Below are 20,740 nucleotides of genomic sequence, written 5' to 3' on the forward strand. Positions count from 1 at the left end.
ATAGAAAAATGGGATTATGCTTTTCTGGCTGGGGCTGATGGTGAGTTTGGTGGTTATTCCCCTTGACTGTGGCCCAGAGTTCCTCCTGCTTGAGAACGTGGTGCACCACTTCAAGTACCCCTGTGTGCTGGACCTGAAGATGGGCACCCGGCAGCATGGTGATGATGCATCAGCTGAGAAGGCAGCCCGGCAGATGCGGAAGTGTGAGCAAAGTACGTCAGCTACGCTGGGTGTCAGGGTCTGTGGCATGCAGGTGAGTCATCCTTGGTGAGAGCCTAGGTGCTTCTGCTTGCATGTTTTGGGTTGTGTGTGTGCCTGCCTGCTATCCGAGCCAGGTGTCCTCCTGGCCCACAGTGGTCCAGAATCTCCTCCGAGAGGGTGAGTCCCCTACAGGGTGCTGAGTGCATTTTTGTAGACATGTTCCCTGAGCCCTCTTGTCCTTACCTGGGGACCTTGGTCTGGGCTCCAGTGCAGAACCACTGTGAGAGCCTGTTGCCTTCATATTGGGGCAAGTAAGACTCTTGTCTGTCAGCAAGATAATTCCTAGTTTGAGTCCAGCTGGTCTCCTGGGGCAACTTGGAGGAGGGCTCCAAAGGTAGTGACAGAAAACCTGTAGGCCTGGTCTCTGCACATTGCTGGCTTTACCACAGGAAAACTTAGGGTGAACTTGGCCTGCCTACTCTAGTTGTGTAGGGTTGAGCAGAAAAGCTCAGGTTGGTCAGAAGTACTTTCCAGATAGTGCCTGCCCAGGGCACCGTGAGGTCATCAGACCTCCCTGGTACTCACCTGTCTGTCTCCTGGGGTTTCAGGTGTACCAGCTGGACACGGGGCATTACCTCTGCAGGAACAAGTACTATGGCCGTGGGCTCTCCATTGAAGGCTTCCGCAATGCCCTCTATCAGTACCTGCACAATGGCCTGGACCTGCGGCGTGACCTTTTTGAGCCCATCCTGAGCAAACTGCGAGGCCTGAAAGCTGTACTGGAGCGGCAGGCCTCCTACCGCTTCTACTCCAGTTCCCTGCTTGTCATCTATGATGGTAAGGAGTGCCGGTCTGAGTCCTACCTGGACCGCCGGTCCGAAATGCGTATCAAGCACCTGGACACAGGGCTCCCTGAGGTGGCACCATCCTGTGGCCCTAGCACCAGCCCCAGCAGCACCAGCCCCGAGGTGGGCCCCTTCTCTCCACCCAAGGTGGATGTCCGCATGATCGACTTTGCACACAGCACATTCAAGGGCTTCCGAGATGACCCCACTGTGCATGATGGGCCTGACCGAGGCTATGTGTTTGGCCTGGAGAACCTCATCAGCATCATGGAACAGATGCGGGACGAGAACCAGTAGGCCCAGCTCTGGGCTTCCAGAACCCCTTCCTCTCCACCCTCAGGCAGGGACCATTGCTCTGAACTCGCCATGAGGACACACAGACTTGCTTTTAAAAGGGTTATATTTCTCTTTGGTGTAAACTAAAAGAAATGTTTTTAGCTGTAGCCTGGAATCCATATATATAAAGTGAAGGAGGGCAGAACACATCCTCTCAGCCAGGCTTCCTAGCTCTATGGTTCTGACTGCTGTGTCCAGGCTGACTTAGGAAGGAAGAGATACCCCTGGTGGGCTTGGCAGCAGGGACAGGTTGCCCTTGGACATTGGTTTCTCTTGCCTAGGTCTTTGGGGTCTGTGGCTGCAGGGTCCTGCTAGTTGTGGGGTGAAGCCCTGGGTTGGCTCAGGGCCCCTCCATGCTCACTCATCCCTTGTTCCCAGTAGTAGAGGGTTGGGTGCCCATCTCTTGGGGGACTTCGTAGCTTGTGTTGTGGGTATCACCCAGGTCTGTAACAGATGTCCCCAGGGCACCACAGGGCCAACTGCACACAGCTGGACCCTTCTCGGTTCTGACCTTGGCATGAGGCTAGATTCATGAAGCTGTGCTGAAGCCAGCAATGGTAGAGGGCAGGCCCTGGGATCCCCAGGCACTATTTGGCACTTGAACCTGCTCCTCCTCCTGCCTGCACAGCCCAGCCAGCGTTTCTCACCAAGATCCCTTGCCTAAGGAGGCCATCCCCTCTTGCCCCACTGGAGGGGGGCCCTGCTCTGTTTGCTGAGGAGAGTCAGTGTTCCAGCAGGCCTCAGGGCCTCTGATGGCTCTGACCCAGCTAGTATTTGCAGTCCTTGTGCTGTGGGTAGGAGTCCTCTTCCTCTAGCTTGGGCAGCTGTGCTGCCTTGGATGGGCTGCTCCTTCCAGGGCTCAAAGGCTGTGGTCCGCTCAGGGTCTCACCTCTCCCCAGGCCAAGCTCAAGGCAGCAGCCCATGTGAGGAGCTCCAGGCTTGTGACGGAGAACTTTAAGCTTGTTTGCTTATAGGGACATTGGGTGCTGGGTGCAGGTGCCCAGATTCTGCTAGTGAGAGTTTTGTCTTATCAGTACTGGGGTCCATCAGTCTGTCCATTTGTCCATCTACCAGCCCCTGTGATCTTTCCCCTGGGGTGTAGCCTTGTTCATTAGTAAATATTGATTTTCTTCATGCTTCCCTCAGCAAAATATTCTCTTTACCATTTCTGAGGTGAGCTTTTGCCCCTGTGCCCTTCCCCAGCAGGTGCTACCTTTTCTAAAAGAACTGGTAGCAAAATGAATTGGAGGAGGTGTTTCCCTGCTGGCCCAACACCCTCTCTGTGAGCCTGGAGTGTGGCCCCCTCAACACTCAACACTGACAGTAGCACAGTGAAGGCCCAGGGGGTGACCCATTCCTTGCCCATAACTTTTGCTGCCAGCCCTTAATGGCACAGAGACCTGCCACCTCTAACACATGTGGCCAGGTGATACTGCACTCACCTAGCCATTGCTGAGGTTAGTGCTCTCACCTCTGAGTCTAGGGCCACTGTCATTGTCACTTTTAGCATGTCCCTATTGGGGCATTAATGGTAAGCCTGCCAGCCTGTGTCTCTGAGAGGCCTTGGTAACTGATGGACTAATTTCCTGGTCCTTAGAGATGCAGCCCCACACATCTTAAATGGGCTCCTTGATGGGATCCCATCTCTCTCGGCCCTCTGACCCTGGTGCCATTGGTGGGCAGGTTCCCATTCCTTGGGGCTAGGAGGGGCAGCTTGCCTGTTTTGGTCAGTAATGACCATCTTCTGTACTATTCTGTGGCTTCATCCATGGGGGCAGTAGCTCTTCATTAGTGTGGATAGTCATTTCCTGGTAAGGCAGAGGCTAAAGCAAAGGGTCTGGGGCCACTCGGGACCCATTTGATGGCACCTCTCCAGCCTGGGGATGTGCTGTGCTTCCTGAGTTTGTATATTATGGGAGATGCTGCCCCATTCCGCTCTTCATCGCGAGAGAGGCTGTACCGACTTAAATTCAGTGTTTGCCTGGCACTAAAAGAGCAGGGCTGGGATTTGCTGCTTCTCCCCCAGGGCAGGGTCCCTTGTTTTCAGTACTTTTGAACACTTGGGAGACACAGCCCTGTTTTCTGGTGGGTGGTGGGCATGTGTGTCTGCACACGCTCTTTGCCACCATTTCGCCCTGTTCCATGCTAGAGAGCCCTGTCCCTGCCAGGCCCTGCCTTCCCAGCCCCAACTTGGGACCAAAGTGCAAGATGGGATCACGGGTTGGGGCGTTCAAGCGACCCCTCTCTATAGTGCTTCCCTGGGCGAAGTCGACACCAGCCCCCTAGCGGGGTGGGATGGGCGGTGCTTAAAGAGGAAGGGGACCAGTTTTGCAACTTGCCCGGGACGCCACCCCTCCCTCACATCCGGGCCTGTACAGTGGGCGTGGGGATTTTCCTTAAGGGGCCAAAGGCCTGGGCTAGTTCGTATCCTTTGCTCACTTGCTCACATCCCGCCACGTGCACCCCCCCCTAGATGCAGATTGCTTGAACTTTTAAAACTGTTCAATTTGGTTTTGTTTGTGCCGATTTAAAAACTGTTTTAATGGGGAAAAGTTTGGGGAGAACCAAGGGAAGGGCCTGGTATCTTTGCTTCTCGGGGAACTGCAAGGCCTCGCCTGGAGGACCGCTCTCTACTCCACTTTCCTGGAAGCTGCCTAAGCTTGTCCACGCCGCCCGAGCCCTGCGCCCGGATATGACACGTGGCTCCGGTCGCGTCTGGGCGCGGTTGCGTTTTCTCGGGACCTTGCGTGCAGGGGAGGGGCTGCTCCGGCATTGGGCTGAGCATGCCCCTTTCTGTACACCTAGCGCTGCCCGCCCCGCTTGTGTCTGAGGTCGTGTATGTCAAAATAAAGCCGCTAGAAACCGAGGCGTGTCCGTGTCTTTGAGAAACCCCTCGGCCTCCGGGAGACTGGCAAAGTCCGGCCCGCCCGCATCCTCGGCCCCTCCCCGGCCCGGCCGGCCCGGTGAGGCGGGGAGGGGCCGGAAGCGGCTGGGGCGCAGCGCAAAAGAAGCCTCGCCCTTGGCGCCAGCTCCGCTTTTGTATCCGCCAATGGCCAGCTGACCCGCAGGTCCGGGTCCCGGTCCCCATGGTAGCCCGGCGCGCTCGGCTCTCATTGGCTACGTCGGCCGGAGCGTCGCGTTTCGGCGCTTCGACGCCGACTGTGTGCCACGTATACGGTAGCTGATTGGGCCGCCCGAGTTTACGTCACTTCCCGCCGGCCGCCGGCCCGAGTTGGGAGGCAGTCGGTCTCCGTCCGGCGTCGTGTCCAGGTTTGCTGCGGTCTCGGCCCTAGCGTCAGCGCGGACTGGGCGGACAAGGCAGAGCCAGAATTGGTCAGTCTGGCGGGTGAAGGGCGAGGGGCCGGGCACAGCGGCGGGAGTGTGCGGCAGGGGTCCGCCAGGCAGGCCGCGGACACCTCGGAGCCCGGGACTCACTCTCCGGCCGCCCGCAGGCGCAATGAAGGCACTGATTTTGGTGGGTGGCTATGGGACGCGCTTGCGGCCGCTGACGCTAAGCATCCCGAAGCCGCTGGTGGACTTCTGCAATAAGCCTATCTTGCTGCACCAAGTGGAGGCGCTGGCCGCGGTAAGGCCCGGGGCCGGGATCTTGGTAGGACCTGATAGGATGAGGGACGGCCAGCGATTGGGGATCGGGGACACCTGTGCCTTCGGCTGAATCCGCTTGGCGGCCGGCGCTGTTCTGTTGCCCACAGGCCGGCGTGGACCACGTGATTCTGGCTGTGAGCTATATGTCTCAGGTGCTGGAGAAGGAAATGAAGGCGCAGGAGCAAAGGGTGAGGCACGGACTTCTCGCTCTTTCCCTTGGTCCCCGCTCAACTTTTCACCGTGGTGAGAGGAACCTGACGGGGGGCTTCTTTCTTCCAGCTAGGAATCCGAATCTCTATGTCCCATGAAGAGGAGCCTTTAGGAACAGGTCAGTAGAGATAGGAAGGTCCCTTGGGGAGGGTTTAGGGCCAGGGAAGGAGCAAGACTCAGCCTGGATGGGGACTGCTGAGCCTGGATCCAGGGGCTCAGACCCCCAAAATGATGGTGACCTGTTCCTCTCCCCCAGCTGGGCCCCTGGCACTGGCCCGTGACTTGCTCTCTGAGACTGCAGACCCTTTTTTCGTCCTCAACAGTGACGTGATCTGCGATTTCCCCTTTCAAGCCATGGTGCAGTTCCACCGGCACCATGGCCAGGAGGGCTCAATTCTGGTAAGAGAGCACGTCTTTCTGCTCTAATGTACCTGTCCCCATGCGCAGCCTCCCTAGCCTCTCCCATCCTCCAGCCTTGAACTGCCCCTTGGTGTTGCGGTTGCAGAGCTGTGCAGTTTGTGCCTTTAAGCATTTTCGGCAAAGCCCCTGAAATTTAGGACAGCATGTATATCAAGGCTCAGGAGCCCTGGACTAGGCCTGAAGTCCCCCTGCACTCAGGTGACCAAAGTGGAGGAACCCTCTAAGTATGGCGTGGTAGTGTGTGAGGCGGACACAGGCCGCATTCACCGGTTCGTGGAGAAGCCGCAGGTGTTTGTTTCCAACAAGATCAACGCAGGCATGTACATCCTGAGCCCTCCAGTGCTACGGCGCATCCAGGTGTGTAGAAGCCAGCTGCTGGGTGGGCTGGGGTAGGGCAGGCCACCACTGCCATGACCCTGCTCATGAGCTGCCCACTCCCACAGCTGCAGCCCACATCCATTGAGAAGGAGATCTTCCCTGTCATGGCCAAGGAGGGGCAGCTCTATGCCATGGAGTTGCAGGGTGAGGCAGGGAGGCCACAGGGTGGGGGTGGTCTGTGGCTGGGCTGAGCCCCCTGATGCATTCTCTCCCTACAGGCTTCTGGATGGACATTGGGCAGCCCAAGGATTTCCTCACCGGCATGTGCCTCTTCCTGCAGTCGCTGCGACAGAAGCAGCCTGAGCAACTGTGCTCAGGCCCCGGCATTGTGGGCAACGTGCTGGTGGTGAGGCCCTTGCTCAGAGCATTGTCAACCCCCTCAACCTTGGGGGACAGATGGCCCACTTGTGTTTTCCCCGCTGTCCTCAGGACCCAAGTGCCCGTATTGGCGAGAACTGCAGCATTGGCCCTAATGTGAGTCTGGGTCCTGGTGTGGTGGTGGAGGATGGTGTGTGCATTCGGCGGTGCACGGTGCTGCGAGATGCCCACATTCGCTCCCACTCCTGGCTTGAGTCCTGCATTGTAGGCTGGCGCTGCCGCGTGGGCCAGTGGGTAAGCCTCCGGGCTGGGCCAGATGGGGAGGGTTGGGGAATGCCTCTGCCTCGCTGACAGGCCTGCCCCTCCCCCCAAGGTGCGCATGGAGAACGTGACAGTGCTGGGTGAGGACGTCATAGTTAACGACGAGCTCTACCTCAACGGGGCCAGTGTGCTGCCCCACAAGTCTATTGGTGAGTCGGTGCCGGAGCCCCGCATCATCATGTGAGGATGCTGTGGGGCTGGCTGAGCCCCCATTTCCCCACTGGCAAGGGGATCACTGGCTCGACACATCAGGAGGCCCTGGACTCATTGCCATCTGACTGGGGAGGATTGGACAAGGTTGAAGCCATCGGACACCCGCCTTCTCCTGTGGACATAATCTGGCAAGATCCTTGCTGGGCATACCCCACAAAGCCCACTCCCTCAAGATGGGCTGGGCCAGGACTGTATGGAATAATAATTTAATGCTCACTGTGGCCCTGACTGAAAGTCAAGCTCAGGCACAAATAGGGCATGTGGGGGGCCGTGGGGGACAGGGCAAGGGGCTCATAAATAGGGCCCAGCCTGGGTTTGAGTTTAAGGGTAGAGGTTCCTGCTGTGTGGGCCAGGTAGGCCTAGGCAGCCGAGGAAGTGGCACTTGCACTGGCTGCCTTGTCCCAGTCCTCTACAGACATGATGGTGGCTTTGCAGAAGAAGCAATCCTTGTTGTTCATCAGGTGCTGGTTGATGCAGGCTCTACAACAGGGGAGGGCATAAAGATGGCCTGTGTATCCCTGCTGTTCCCCACCCAGCCCCTTGTGCCCGTGCAGCCCACTTACTTGCAGGACTTGTGGCCACAGGGCTGGAACACAGCAGAAATGGGGTGAGCATAGCAGATGGGGCAGAGGTCTTCCTCACTGGTGGGCTGCAGGGAGCAGAGTGCAGGGTGGGCTGGGGTCGGGTGCCCAGACAAGTTGGGTGTACACTACGCACACAGCTGTGGTGACGTGTACTGGGGTTGTGTGGACCCGTATGCTGTGGCCCCACTCACCAGGGAGGCAGCTGCTGCCTGGGCAGATGCAGAGGTCAGGTGTGCCAACATCTGTTCCACCTGGGTCAGTTCCTCAACACTGATGTAATCTGTGTCTGGCAGGTGGTAGGAGGTGTCAGGCCAAATGTGGCCCTAGAACCCAGTGCCTCTTGAGTACTCACTGCCTGGGAATTTGCTCCTCTTAAGACCACTAACCTGGCCCAGCCCCAAATCCCTCTCTTCCCTGACCCACCCCCAGCCTACTCACAGCTCTGTAGGGAGAAGCGCTTCTGGTCAGGGGCAGGCAGGGCAGTGCCAGGGGTAGGGGGCTCTGGCTGCCCCAAGAGATAGCATATGGAGCGGAGCTGGAAGCAGGGATCAGCCAGGAGCACTGATGTGGCTCTCTCTGTCCTAGGTGGGAGAGGGTACAAGGGTAGTCAGAAGCTGGGCCTGTCTGAAATCAGTATCTGTTCGGAGGGGTGGGGGTGGAAAGTCCAGCCTATTTGCATTATTGCCTGGTTCATTCCACCCAGTCTCCCTGCTTCTCTCCAGTCCTCCCAGTAAAGTCCTAGATCCCAGTAAGGACCCACATTGTCGGGTACCAGTTTAAGGGAGCACCACCAGAAGATAATGGAAGTCCACCTGCCCCTTCATTTACGTTAACCCTTAAAAGGAAACAGCTGCCCAATCATATATGTTAACCCTTCAAAGAAAACACCTGCCCCCTCATAAACGTTAACCCTTAAAAGGAAACACAACACAAGAAGCTTAAAGGCATGCTTCCCAGGGTTCCGGGAGACGGGCCCTCTGGAAAGCCGCCAGCCAAGCTCAGGCTAGGGTATTGTGGCCCAACTCGCTCACCCTCTGGCGGCCACGCGGGGGCCTATGAACGCCGGGGGACGCGGCTACCCCGCCCCTCCAATGGGAGCCAATGGGAGCCTGAGGCCCCGCCCCCGAGAAATCGCCTCCCGGAGAGTATTTAGAAGCTGAGTGCTCAGAAAGGCACTCAGGAGAGAGCTGGGGAAGCCTGAGAAGGGAGTGCCGAGCAGAGCGTGGCCCCAACGCAACCCAAAATCTGGAGCCGGGCAGCTGGAGCCGTCGGCCTTGCGGGACGGAGCCCACATACTGTCTCGCTGGCCACTGGCCATTTAGCGCCCCGCACTTCAAGCCGGATGTGAAGTGGGTGAGTCTCGGAGCTGCGCCCCGCACCAAGCTGCCCTGTCCCACCCCTGGCAGCCGCCGCCATGGCCCGGCTGGTGCTGCAGGGCACACTGCTGTGCATGCTGCGTGTCGGATTAATGAGCACCCTGGACTCCGAGGGCTTCCTGTCCCCTGCGCCTCATAACTGTCCCTACAAATGTGTCTGCGCTGCCGACCTCCTGAGCTGCGCCGGCCTGGGGCTGCAGGATGTGCCGGGCGCGTTACCAGCTGCAGCTGCAGACCTCGACCTGAGCCACAATGCGCTGCAGCGCCTGCGCCCCGGCTGGTTGGCGCCCCTCTCCCGGCTCCGCGCCCTGCGTTTAAATCACAACGAGCTGGATACGCTAGGTCCGGGAGTTTTCACCAATGCCAGCGGCCTGCGGCTGCTCGATTTATCATCTAACGCCCTGCGGGCCCTGGGCCGCCACGACCTCGACGGCCTGGGGGAGCTCAAGATGCTGCTTCTGTTCAATAACCGCCTGGCACACTTAGACGAGCAGGCCTTCCACGGCCTGGGCGCGCTCAGTCGTCTCTACCTGGGCTGCAATGAACTTGCGTCCTTCTCTTTCAATCACCTGCACGGCCTGGGCACGACCCACCTACGTACTCTGGATCTCTCCTCCAACCACCTAGGACGCATCCCTGTACCTGACCTGGCTTCACTGCCAGCCTTTCTCAAGAACGGCCTTTACTTGCACAACAACCCATTACCCTGTGACTGCCATCTCTACCATCTGCTGCAACGCTGGCACCAGCGGGGGCTCAGCGCTGTGAGCGACTTCGCGGGCGAGTACACATGCCTGGCCTTCAAGGTACCCACCTCCCGCGTGCGCTTCTTTGAGCACAGCCGTGTCTTTGAGAACTGCTCAGCTGCCCTGGCTCGGGGCCTAGAGCAGCCTGAAGAACAGCTGCATGTGCAGGTGGGGCAGTCCCTGAGGCTACACTGCAACACCAGCGCCCCAGCCGTGCACATTGCCTGGGTCTCGCCGCAGCATGAGCTGCTTGTGGCACCAGGGTCTCGCAACGGCAGCATCGCAGTGCGGGCTGATGGCAGCCTGGCCATCAGCAACGTGCAGCCATGGCACGAGGGTGTCTTTGTGTGCCTGGCTACTGGACCCCACCTGCATCACAACCAGACACACGAGTACAACGTAAGTGTGCACTTTCCACACCCTGAGCCTGACACTTTCAACACGGGCTTCACCACGCTGCTGGGCTGCGCCGTGGGCCTGGTGCTCGTGCTGCTCTACCTGTTCACGCCACCCTGCCCCGGCTGCCGCAGCTGCTACCATCACACCTGCCGCTGCCGCCGCTGGCCCCGAACACCCAGCCCACTCCAGGAGCTGAGCGCACAGTCCTCAGTGCTCAGCACCACGCCGCCCGACGCACCGAGACGCAAGGCCAGTGTCCACAAGCACGTGGTCTTTCTGGAACCTGGCAGGAGAAGCCTCAATGGTCGTGTGCAGCTAGCGGTAGCTGAAGACTTTGATCTCCACAATCCCTTGGGCCTGCGGCTCAAGGCTGGCTCTGAGTCCACTAGCTCCACAGGCTCTGAGGGTCTGGTGATGACCTAGGCTGCCCAGGGGCCCCACCAAGGCCACTACCTGCCCACTGCTTGCCCTGCTCCCCGCTGCTGCCCAGAGAAGTGCCAGATGCTGGTGGGAAGCACTGGGCTTGGTCCTCCAGCCTCCTGTGTGGGCCTCGACATAAACCACAGCAACACCACTCACTGGTAGAGGGGCTGAAGTCCCCAGCTCTCTCCTGCTTCTCCCCAGCAACACAGGACCAAAACATCCCAGGACCTAGCAGGGCCTACCTGTGCCCACATGAGGATTGGAACCGAGGGCCATCTGGAAGAGCCCTTGCATTAGAGCCCCAGGTTCACCCGCAGGGGCTAAGGCAGCCATCAAGGAGAGTCGTGGTGAAGAATTGAAGCATGACCACCTTCTGCTTCCCAAGGGGACAGGAATGGCCCACAGGGGAAAAGGAGGAAGACTTCAAAGGAAGACTGAGTCCCCACCCCGAGGGTGGAAAGAGGAATTACAAGCCCTCCCTCTGGTGAAATGTGACTCCCCACGCACCAACATTCAAGCTACTTGAAGCTTCGAGTCCATGCAGTCTGGTGAGAAGGCAACCAGCAGGCAAGGCTCCTCAAGAGACCTCCAGGGGCATCACTGGCACTCTGAGGGCAGAGCCTCTCCCATGGGCTCACAAGACAGTGGTAAGGGGCACCAATGACCTGTTCCCCCAGCTTTTCAGCAGTAAAAAGCCTGCTGAGCATGGCTAAGATGGGAGGGCTGAGCCGGAACTTGCTGTCTCCCAAGGGCAGAATCCTCTTAAGGGCTGGCACTGGTATCAGCCTAATGGCTGAAGCAGTGCCCTGGCTTCATATGCATCTCACCACTCCCACGGCAGGGAGGCAGGGAAGCGGGGACTGGGAACCCCTCCTGAGTGAGGGCTGAGCTGGGGGGCCCACAAGTGTCCTGGATCCAGCTATCATGGAATTTCTTAATAAAGGTAGTACATGCTCGTCGTTGGAGCCTTCACAGACACAGATGGCAGTATGTGTGCTCAGCTCTTAACCCCAGCAGTGTGTCCCTGGATATCACAGGATGGCACCCCGCCCTTAGCACAGTCTTAGTTCCCCTGCCCCTGCCTGAGGCACAGCCACAGCCAGCGGCTCTGCCCATGGGCCAGGGCACCCTGCTCTGTGGAGCTCCTGGATTCTCCTACTTTAGGCTGCTGCTGCTGCCGCCACCTACTCAGTTCATACCTCACTACCTTCCTTCCAGCTCCAGACCTGACGCTGAAGTCCATGTGAGAGATGAGCTTTGGAAGGCCCTGCCCAGCCCCCTCCCCATCAGACAAGCCCAGCACCCACAGGGGACCCCAGCCCCTAACACTCACCCTGAGGCTGGGCCGTGCACCAAGAGTCGTACCAGGATGCCTGTCACTGCCACCAGAATAGGGTAGTGGTCCACACTCTCCAGGCCTAAGGGAAAGGGAAGGAAGGGGATGAGCTACCCAAGTGGTCCCGCTGCAGGGGCTCCATCCCTGCCCAGCTGACATCATCGTCATTCACACTTCCCACCCTCCTCCCCACAGAAGGCTGAGCTAGGCTGGGGGTGCCAAGCCAGGCTGTCCCAGTGCAGAATGTAGAATCAGGCAGCACTGCTCCTGGCAGAGGAACCAAGGCCTGTGGTGTGTTGGGTACAGGGCTTCTAGGTCCTCACCAGGCAGCCGCAGGGTGACCACGCGGTCAAACAGGTTCCTCTCAGCTGTCACCCGGTTCAGCACCTGGTTCAGCAGCTGTGAGGGCAGGAGCACATTGGTGGATGGGTGGGCTCACACCACTGGGGTGCCCCCAGGGTCCCAACCACCCTTGCCCAGATGGACACACCTGTGCGAGACGCCGCAGCAGCATCTCAGAGGTAGGCTGGGCCCAGTCGAGGAATATCTCAGGCACCAGCGTGATGGTCATCTCCAAGACACGCAGCAGGCTGACCGAGAGGTCAAAGCAGGTGGCACATACCTTGAGCTGCCGGCTGTCCACAAAGTTCCGCTCCAGGCGTTCAGCAGCCTGCTGGATCTGAGCCACCAACGTGGGGGCAGCAGTCAGTGGTCTGGCCACACTGCAGATTGTGCCTCATCCTCTGCAACCCCCTGGCCCACAAGGTCCCTCCGTGACCCACCTCCTGGATCATGCCGATAAACTCAGAGAAGGCCCAGTTGAGCTGGTTGAGGACGCTGTTGAGGAAGCTGGGTGCCACGTCAGGACCCTCCCGCAACAGGTCTGCCATGTGCTGCTGCAGCAGGGTGGAGGGGCAGGGCTCTGTGGGGACATCGGGAGGGGCATCATCAGGACTCCAGTCAGCGGCCCCTGCCCGTCTGCCTCTGTCCTCACTCACAGGCCGTTGGTGTAAGGGCAGAAAGACAGCTCCCTGGGAACACTCAGGTCTTGAAGGCAGGGGGACAGGGTGCAGTGCTGCCTGGGGGTGGCACTGCTGGGCCAACCACAGGCTGCAGTTGTTCCCAATGCCTCCCCCACCCCCAGTTCTAGAACCGCCCCCAAGCCCCAGCCTGATCCCCAGAAAGTTCTCAGTCACATGCCCTTCAGGAAGGGCTAGACCTAGACGGGGCAACCTAGACCCCTCTTCACTCGTATCAAGGCCATTTCTCCCAAGAGCCTCCTCTGAGCCCTGCCATCCTCCACTGTCCTCTGCTGCCCTTGGCCTGGCCTTAGCATACGGCTGAGGTGGTGGGCGCCAAGTCTGGGCTGACAGGCAGCAGTAACCAGAGCCCTCAGCCACACCGGGCTAGGCATACCTCCCCCCCCTGCAAATCAATAGTTCCTACAGCAGCAGGATGCATATCTGGCCCCATTGCTGTTCTCCACTTGCAGCTCAGGTCCACCCTGGAGGCAGGACCAAGGCAACTGGCAAGGACTTGCTGTGTGACTCTGCACAAGGAACTTGGCCTCTGGGGACCCCTTTAGGCCCAAACACTCCCACAAGGGCAGAAACATACCACATGGGCTAAAGAGAGCCACTGTGTGGGGTGAGTACAGCATGTGGCAGGCAGATTCTGCAAGCAAGACAGCCCAAGACCCTGGGCTGGGCCCAGTGAAGGTCCTCAGGCTCACAGGGCTTTGCTGGACCATAGGCCCAGGACAGAAAATGCAGACTTTGCTCCCAACCAAAGGCCACTTCCTCCAGGAAGCCCCATGGACACCCTTTGGGGCCCTGGCCAACCCTTAGTCTGTGCCCCTGCCTTGACTCAGGTATCCAGGGTCTGGCACCAGCTAGTGAAAGTAAAGGGGCAGAAGGACATGGTGTTGGGACAAGGCTGGAGGTCAGGGAGCTGGTTCAGAGGGCAAGGGATAGGGTCATCACTTTGCATAAGCGGCCAGCAGCCTGGGAAGATGCTGCCCCTTTTCACTGTGACACATGCAGACCGTTCAGGACCAAAGGGCACACATGGGACTGGAGAGCAAGACTCAAGAGCACCAGAGTGTCCTTAGACTGGGAGGAAGCAGGGAAATGGAAACCCCAGGGGATACACAGGGGGTTTGGGGCCCAACACGAGTCCAGGACTGAGGCTGGAAGAAGTGGGAAAGTCTGCGAGAACGCAAGAGCAGCGGGTGAGGGCCCCCGCCTGCCAAACCTGGATACTCACTCTGGAGGCTGGGCAAATTGGCATCCTCAGGTTTGGTTTTCAGCAGGTGTGGCAGCCGTGTATAGCGGTACCCGAACCCACAGCCCTGGGGGTGGAGTTGGCGGGAGGTCAGTGGGGCAGGGCAACCCCTCCCTCCAGCCAGCCATAGCCACCTCCTCTCCAGCCAGGCTTACCCTCCAGAGCCGCACCAGGATCCAGTTGGTCTGGGCCCAGGGCCGCTGCTCATAGGGAGCCAGGAGACTCCTCACCATGGCGATACGCCTGTGAGAGCAATGGGTGGTAGGCACGGGGTGACGCTAGTGCTGTACAGGGCAGAGTGCATGCCCCCTGCCCCTGGGCCCCCACTCACTGCTCCTCAGGGATCCGCTCCACGGCCCGCAGGGAGTTTGGGTAGCACACGTAGCTGGCCAGGGCCTGCATCAGCGAGTCACGGATATCTGCTGGGACAGGTCATGCCTCAGCAGGTGCCTGGCATGAGCCCTGGTGCCCATGCCTCATACCCACCTGGCCGGCATTGTGCGCAGAAAATAGCCAGCCAGAGGTACCATCCCGTCCGTCCCCATCTCCCCCAGCCCTCTGTCGGGCACCTCACCAGTGCCCACGATGCGTGCGTCGGCAAAGTGTTTGGCAAGGATGGCAGCCAGACGGGTCAGGGTCTCTTCATAGCCTGCAGGGTTGGGTAGTAGGATGAGCTGATCGGGAGTGCGAACTCCAGAGGCAGGCACACCCCTTGGTGGGTGGGCTTGGGTAGTGGGCTCCAGAGCTAGCTCCAAGGGCTAGTCTGGGCCCAAGCTGACATCTGGGGACTTTAGCAGGGCATTCACTAACAGTTGGTAAGAGTTGAAGGCACAGACTCATTGTGGGCGTTGGGCGGGTCCCAGCAGGAGGATAGGTCCTGACAAAGAGTCCTCCTGCCTGGGCTCAAACCCATCTCAGCACACACACTGGAGGGCTCAGCAAAGTCCCCTGGGCACCCACAGCCCCACCTCTGAGGACAAAGCCTGCACTGAGGCCTAGGGCAGGGCAAGGGGACAGGCCAGGAGCGTAAAAGCCCACAGCCTAGTCCAGACATAAACTGCCAAGCCCAGCCTGGAATCAGTGGTCTGCAAGAAGCCCAGACTCCTATGTGGCCACCAGCAGGGCCCCCCTACTCCTTGCTGTGATCTGCAAAGACAAGCCACTCTGCCCCTGCATGGGATGCCACACCCCATGGCCAGCGCCAGGGCAGCAGGGTAAGAGGCCAGCTGGCTCCTGGGCCACAGAAGCACCAAGAAGGAAGTGAAAGCTGGGGTGGGGTGGGGCGGGGCAGGGTGGGTGGGGTAGGGGTGATCCCCACACCCTGTACTCCATTTCGTCTGTTTCCCTCCTAACACCAGGGCGGAGCTGTTGGTTCTATGGCTGCTGGTACTAGGACAGGGCTCTCCACCATGTGGGACTTTTGCAAATGCTTGTGTGATGCTGGGCAGAGCCTCACCTCCTCCCCACGTGGGATGTGTGCTGCTGGGCCATGAGGGCTCAGAACAGGGCTTCTAGGGCTCACTCCAGAGGCCCCCTTTTCTGTCCCCTCCCAGGCTGAATGGCCCCATCACCTGGGAGCTCCTCCATGCTGTGCACAGGGCCAAAGTAATTCTTGAGAGCACTGTAGCTGTTGATGGCCACACTCAGGTAGAATTCGGGCATGAAGGCAAAGAGAGGACCTGTGCGGTCTCCATGCTCGATGGTCCGCAGGCAGACACGCAGCAGCCAGTAGATGTCCTGCATCTTCTCCTGTGGGAGGTACACAGGGTGTTGCTGGGCTGTTCATGGGAGGGGTCACAGGGGGTGTGGCCCAGTCTGGAGATTAGGAAAGGCCTCCCAGGAACATGACATGAGAACTGGATTCCAGGAAGTGGGAGCAGTGGCTCAGGTAGGAGCAATCAAGCACTGTACTGGGCAGGCAAGACAGGCCACCAGCCTGGATAGGGCAGCACTACAACCCCAACCAGAATCCTGGGTTGCAATTTTTTAAGGTACAGAAGGTGTTAAGCGAGAGGGTGCCATGTGACCAGAAGCCTGTGTTGGAACACTGCCCAGAGCAGAAGGGGCTGCAGGGACAAGTGGGGACAAGGCAGTGAGGAAGCTACAGCCTTGGCTAGGCCCAAGACAGCAAAGGGACTGGATGGCCAGGCATGCGGATGCACCGACTGGCTGTGAGGGCAAGGGAATGGTTGCAACAAGAACAGGGCCCACATTTCTGTGCGTAATGGAGCCTCCATGGAGGCTGGAAGTCCTGGGGGAGAAGCAGGCCTGGTGAAGGGCAGAGGGGATGTGGCTTAGGACATGTGGAGCATGAGGTGCCCAGCGATGCCCCCAAAGAGTTGGTGTTAAGGAGGCAGGCAGAAAATGAGTCTGGAGCTCAGAGGAGAAGGTGGTGTGAAGGTCAAAGGCAGCATGACTGCTGGTGGAACAGAGGCCACGGAAAGCAGACAAAACCTGCCAAGGGCCCAGTTCCCCACAGTATGGTTTCCAGATAGTCTATCCCACAAAAGGGGCCAGGAGGGGTCACCAACCAGAGTGAGGCCCTAGGCCCCAGTCCAGACCCATAGCACCACATCTCCTGGAGTGGAGCCAGAGCAGCTGCACTTTCCACCAGCTCTCTGATGTGCTCTCAAACCTGAGAGCCCGAGAAGATGTAAGCAAGAAGTCAGAGGGTGGCCCTAGGCCTGGAAGTACACACGGACAGGGAGGCCTACAGGAGCTGGCGTCACCGAAGGCCAGAGAAGACCGAGTCTGAGGAAAGGATGGCAATGGCACCGACGCGGCCAAGGGGGCCACTGTAATGGGAGAGGAGATGTGTCCAAAAAGGGAGGGGGGGAGCTCGACAGACACCTTGCAAGACTATTTCAGAAAAGTGGAGGAGCCTGATCTGGGCAAAGAGTGAAGAGAAGATGAGGAAGCCAAGACACAGAGAAGGAAGGAGAGAGTGGTAGTGTAAGCAGATGTACACTGAGAGAAAGGCATCACGGGCCTTTTCCTTTAGTAATGGGAGAAGCTGAAGGAGCAGGAGGCAAGAGGGTAAGCATTGCAAATGTAGAAGAAAAAAAAAGGCAGTTCAACATAATAAAGGCTGTATTATGAAAAGTCCATAGCTCACATCATACTCAATGGTGAAAGAATGACAGGCTTTCCCCTAAGATCAAGAACAAGACAAGGTGTCTGCTTTTGCCACTTCTATTCAACATAGTATTGGGAGTTCTAGCCAGAATTAGGCCAGAAAAAGAAGTAAAAGCCATCTACGTTAGAAAGGAGGGAGTATGGGACTTCCCCGGTGGTCCAGTGGTTAAGACTCCACGCTCCCAATGCAGGGGCCTGGGTTCGATCCCTGGTCAAGGAACTAGATCCCACATGCATGCCACAACTAAGAGTCTGCATGCTGCAACTAAAGATCCTGCATGCCGCAATGAAGATCTTGCATGCTGCAACTAAGACGCGGCACAGCCAAATAAATATATATATATATATATATACATATATATATATATTTTTTAAAGGAGAGAGTAAAATTATCTCTGTTTGCAGATGACATGATCTTATATGTAGAAAACCCTAAAGATTCCACCAAAAAACTATTAGAATTAATAAACGAGTTCAGGAAATTTGCAGGATACAAAATCGACACACAAAAATCAATTGTGTTTCTATACACAAGCAAGGAACAATCCAAAAAGGAAATTGAGAAAATAATTCTATTTACATTAGAATCAAAATTAATTAAACAGGTGTAAATTTAACCAAGGAAGTGAAACACTTGAAACACTGAAAACTATGAAATGTCACTCAAAGAAATTTTAAAAGGTACAAACAAATGGAAAGACACCCCACGTTCATGGACCGGAAGACTTAATATCATCAGATGTCAATACTACCCAAAGCAATCTACAGTTTTAATGCAATTCCTATAAAAGTCCCAATGGATTTTTTTTTTTTGCAGACATAGAAAAAACTATTCTAAAATTCCTTTCGAATCTCAAGGGACCCCAAATAGCCAAAACAATGTTGAAATAGAACAAAGCTGCAGATCTCACACTTCCTGATTGCAAAACTTATTGCAAAGCTACAATAATCAAAACACTATGGTAGGGCTTCCCTGGTGGTGCAGTGGTTGAGAGTCCGCCTGCCAATGCAGGGGACATGGGTTCGAGTCCTGGTCCGGGAAGATCCCACATGCTGCCCGCATGCAGCAACCAAGACCCAACGCAACCAAAAATAATAAAATAAATTTAAAAAAAAAAACAGTGTGGTACTGGCATAAACATAGACCTACAGACCAATGGAATAGAGAGCCCCCCACCCCCAAACCCTCACATATATGGTCAAATGATTTTTGACAAGGGTGCCAAGACCATTCAATGGGGAAAGGACAGTCTTTTCAATAAATGGTGCTGGGAACACTGGATATCCACATACAAAAGAATGAAGTTGGACCATTATCTCACATCATATACAAAAATTAACTTAAAATGGGTCACAGACCTAAACTTAAGAGCTAAAAACTCTTAGAAGAAAACATAGTGGAAAACCTTCACGACCCTGGATTTGATAATGATTTCTTGGATATCACAACAAAAGCATAGGCAAGAAAAGAAAAAAATAGATAAATTAGACTTCATCAAAATTAAAAAATGTGCATCAAAGGACACAATCAAAAGAGAAAATGGGAGAAAATATTTATAAATCATAATCTGCTAAAGGGTTGGTACCCAGGATATATAAAGAACTCCTACAAATCAAAAACAGAAAAACAATCTGATTTAAAAATGGGCAAAAGGATTGAATAGACATTTCTCCAAAGAAGGATATACAAATGGACAATAATTACATGAAAAGATGCTCAACATCACTAATCACTAGGGAAATGCAAATCAAAACCACAATGAGATACCACTTTACACAGATTAGGATTACTATTAATAAAAAAAAATTTCTGAGAAACAAGTGTTGGCAAGGATAGGCAGAAATCAGAACCCTGTGCCCTGCTAGTGGGAATGGTGCAACCACTATGAAAAACAATATGGCAGTTTCTCAAAAAAATTAAAAATAGAATTACTATATGATCCAGCAATTTTGCTTCTGGGTATATACCCAAAAGAATTAAAAAACAGGATCTTGAAAAAGTATTTGCACACCCATGTTCGTAGCTGCATTATTCACAATAGCCAAAAGGTGGAAGCAACTCAAATGTCCATAGATGGATTAACAGATAAATAAAATGTGGTATATACACACAATGGAATATTATTCAGCCTTAAAAAGGAAAGAAATCCTAACACATGCTACAACATAGATGAACCATGAGACCATTATGCTAGGTGAAATAAGCCAGTGACAAAAATTCCACTTATATGAGGTACTAGAGCAGTCAAATTCACAGAGACAGAAAGTAGAACAATGGTTGTCGGGGACTGAAGAGAAGGGGGGAATGGGAATTAGTGGATATAAGTTTCAGTTTGGGGAGATGAAAAGAGTTCTGGAGACTGGTTGCACAGCAATAAATATACTTAACACTGCTGAACTGTACATTTAAAATGATTAAGATGATAAGTTACATATTGTATTTTACCGCAACTTTTTAAAATGGTTAAGATGGTAAACTTTATGTTGTGTATATTTTATCACAATTTAAAAAGAAGGTACAAAGATGGGAGGGTGAGGTTCCTAAGAAGACAGTGTGGGAGGGGATGGCAAGATCGCCTAGGGAGGTGGACAGGCATGAAATCCTGGTGGTGGGATGACAGTGACCATCTTTGTGGGGCTGGAGCAAGGTGGTCTGTGGCAAGAGAGAACAGAGGGATAAAAGGCAGAGGTGGTTTGGGTTGGGGAGGAGTCACCAGAAGAAAGAGCAGTATAGACAGGGATACCAAGCGCCTTGATCACCCAGTTATGGGGGAGGGGCACGCCCAAGAAGGTGAACAGATGCCCTACATGGGCACCTGGGGAGCATCCCAAGGCACTCACTTGTGGAGGGGGAGACGTCAGGGAAGGTGGGGAGATAAAACAAGTGCGGCGGGTCCGGGGCCTGGGGTGGCAGGGGTCAAAACATGGTCGCTGCGGGAGTGCACCGTCTGTCCGTCTACCTCGGGAGGACAGGGACTCAGCTTTCTGGTTCACTACTGAGTGTCCCCAGTGTCAGGATGGCACCTGGCATCCTCCAGGCTCTGGGCATGTTAATAAATGAACGAGTGAGTGAATGAGTGAGAAGAGAACAAGCCAGTGGCCTCGAGTGGGAGGGGAGTCAGAGAGAAGCAGATGCAGATGCAGGGTGAGGCTTGGGAGAGGTCACAGAGCCCCTGATGCGCTGGGAGAGGAGCAGGGGCAGCGGACAGTGGGAGGCAGGTAGAGACAGGCTGCTCCTTGAATGGAGGGTTATGAGCTGCATGGGGAAGTGGGGTCTACAAATGGCATCTACTTAAGTTCATGGGGCATGAAAAGTTCAGGGGATGTGGCACTAGGTGGGGAGGGAGGATGAGGAGCGGGGAGGGGGCACGTGTGTGCCAGAGGCCCAGGAAGGCAGGGAGCACTGAGGGGCTGGCACAACCCTGCCCAATCAGTGACTAGTCCGGGGGCTTGGGGAGGGCAGCAGCTGCTGGCCTAGGCCACACCGCTCACCTGGGAGTAAACGGTGGCATGGACCCAGGCAAGGCGGCGACTTAGATGATCCAGCTTTTCTGAGAAAACCTTCTGGCTCTTCGTCAACTCTGCAAGGATGTCCTTCCTCTGCCACCCA

The 20,740-nt window shown here is 56.0% G+C and overlaps 4 protein-coding genes across 6 annotated transcripts in view; 3 read left to right on the top strand and 1 right to left on the bottom strand.

The window, feature by feature from the left end:
* IP6K1 (inositol hexakisphosphate kinase 1) overlaps positions 1–4,231 on the top strand; it is a 72,741-nt gene extending 68,510 nt beyond the window's left edge. For all 3 annotated transcript variants that reach the window (XM_082848255.1, XM_082848254.1, XM_082848253.1), the window contains 2 exons: positions 78–253; positions 810–4,231. In XM_082848255.1, coding sequence (XP_082704381.1) covers positions 78–253; positions 810–1,343 — 710 coding nt within the window. In that variant the 3' untranslated portion in view covers positions 1,344–4,231. The remainder of the gene's footprint in view (positions 1–77; positions 254–809) is intronic.
* A 392-nt stretch (positions 4,232–4,623) lies between these two features.
* On the top strand, positions 4,624–6,825 carry GMPPB (GDP-mannose pyrophosphorylase B). Its single transcript, XM_082847787.1, has 9 exons — positions 4,624–4,968; positions 5,096–5,176; positions 5,268–5,316; positions 5,455–5,597; positions 5,817–5,975; positions 6,062–6,140; positions 6,215–6,342; positions 6,426–6,608; positions 6,688–6,825. The coding sequence occupies exons 1-9, from the start codon at positions 4,840–4,842 to the stop codon at positions 6,817–6,819; spliced, it is 1,083 nt and encodes a 360-aa protein (XP_082703913.1). The 5' UTR covers positions 4,624–4,839; the 3' UTR covers positions 6,820–6,825.
* A 380-nt stretch (positions 6,826–7,205) lies between these two features.
* The window catches only part of RNF123 (ring finger protein 123), a 28,762-nt gene continuing 15,227 nt past the window's right edge, over positions 7,206–20,740 (bottom strand). The window contains exons 27-40 of the mRNA XM_082847782.1: positions 20,623–20,730; positions 15,567–15,744; positions 14,570–14,644; positions 14,327–14,414; positions 14,151–14,238; positions 13,978–14,062; positions 12,495–12,634; positions 12,203–12,391; positions 12,036–12,111; positions 11,710–11,794; positions 7,871–8,013; positions 7,624–7,718; positions 7,412–7,497; positions 7,206–7,328 (exon numbers count right to left, since the gene is read on the bottom strand). Of these exons, the coding sequence (XP_082703908.1) occupies positions 7,208–7,328; positions 7,412–7,497; positions 7,624–7,718; positions 7,871–8,013; positions 11,710–11,794; positions 12,036–12,111; positions 12,203–12,391; positions 12,495–12,634; positions 13,978–14,062; positions 14,151–14,238; positions 14,327–14,414; positions 14,570–14,644; positions 15,567–15,744; positions 20,623–20,730 (1,557 nt within the window). The 3' untranslated portion in view covers positions 7,206–7,207. The remainder of the gene's footprint in view (positions 7,329–7,411; positions 7,498–7,623; positions 7,719–7,870; positions 8,014–11,709; positions 11,795–12,035; positions 12,112–12,202; positions 12,392–12,494; positions 12,635–13,977; positions 14,063–14,150; positions 14,239–14,326; positions 14,415–14,569; positions 14,645–15,566; positions 15,745–20,622; positions 20,731–20,740) is intronic.
* AMIGO3 (adhesion molecule with Ig like domain 3) lies at positions 8,050–11,282 on the top strand. Its single transcript, XM_082847590.1, has one exon. It carries the CDS (start codon positions 8,847–8,849, stop codon positions 10,374–10,376), a length of 1,530 nt encoding a protein of 509 aa, XP_082703716.1. The 5' UTR covers positions 8,050–8,846; the 3' UTR covers positions 10,377–11,282.

This window comes from Leucopleurus acutus, assembly GCF_964270905.1.
Source record: "Leucopleurus acutus genome assembly, chromosome: 10".
NCBI lineage: Eukaryota > Metazoa > Chordata > Mammalia > Artiodactyla > Delphinidae > Leucopleurus > Leucopleurus acutus.

Bases quoted from the DNA above. Each gene is read 5' to 3' on its own strand.
- GMPPB (XM_082847787.1), top strand. From the start codon at position 4,840: ATGAAGGCACTGATTTTGGTGGGTGGCTATGGGACGCGCTTGCGGCCG. The intron at 5,317-5,454 runs GTCAGTAGAGAT...CCTCTCCCCCAG, and splicing joins AGAGGAGCCTTTAGGAACAG to CTGGGCCCCTGGCACTGGCC. The intron at 6,609-6,687 runs GTAAGCCTCCGG...CCTCCCCCCAAG, and splicing joins GCTGCCGCGTGGGCCAGTGG to GTGCGCATGGAGAACGTGAC.
- AMIGO3 (XM_082847590.1), top strand. From the start codon at position 8,847: ATGGCCCGGCTGGTGCTGCAGGGCACACTGCTGTGCATGCTGCGTGTC.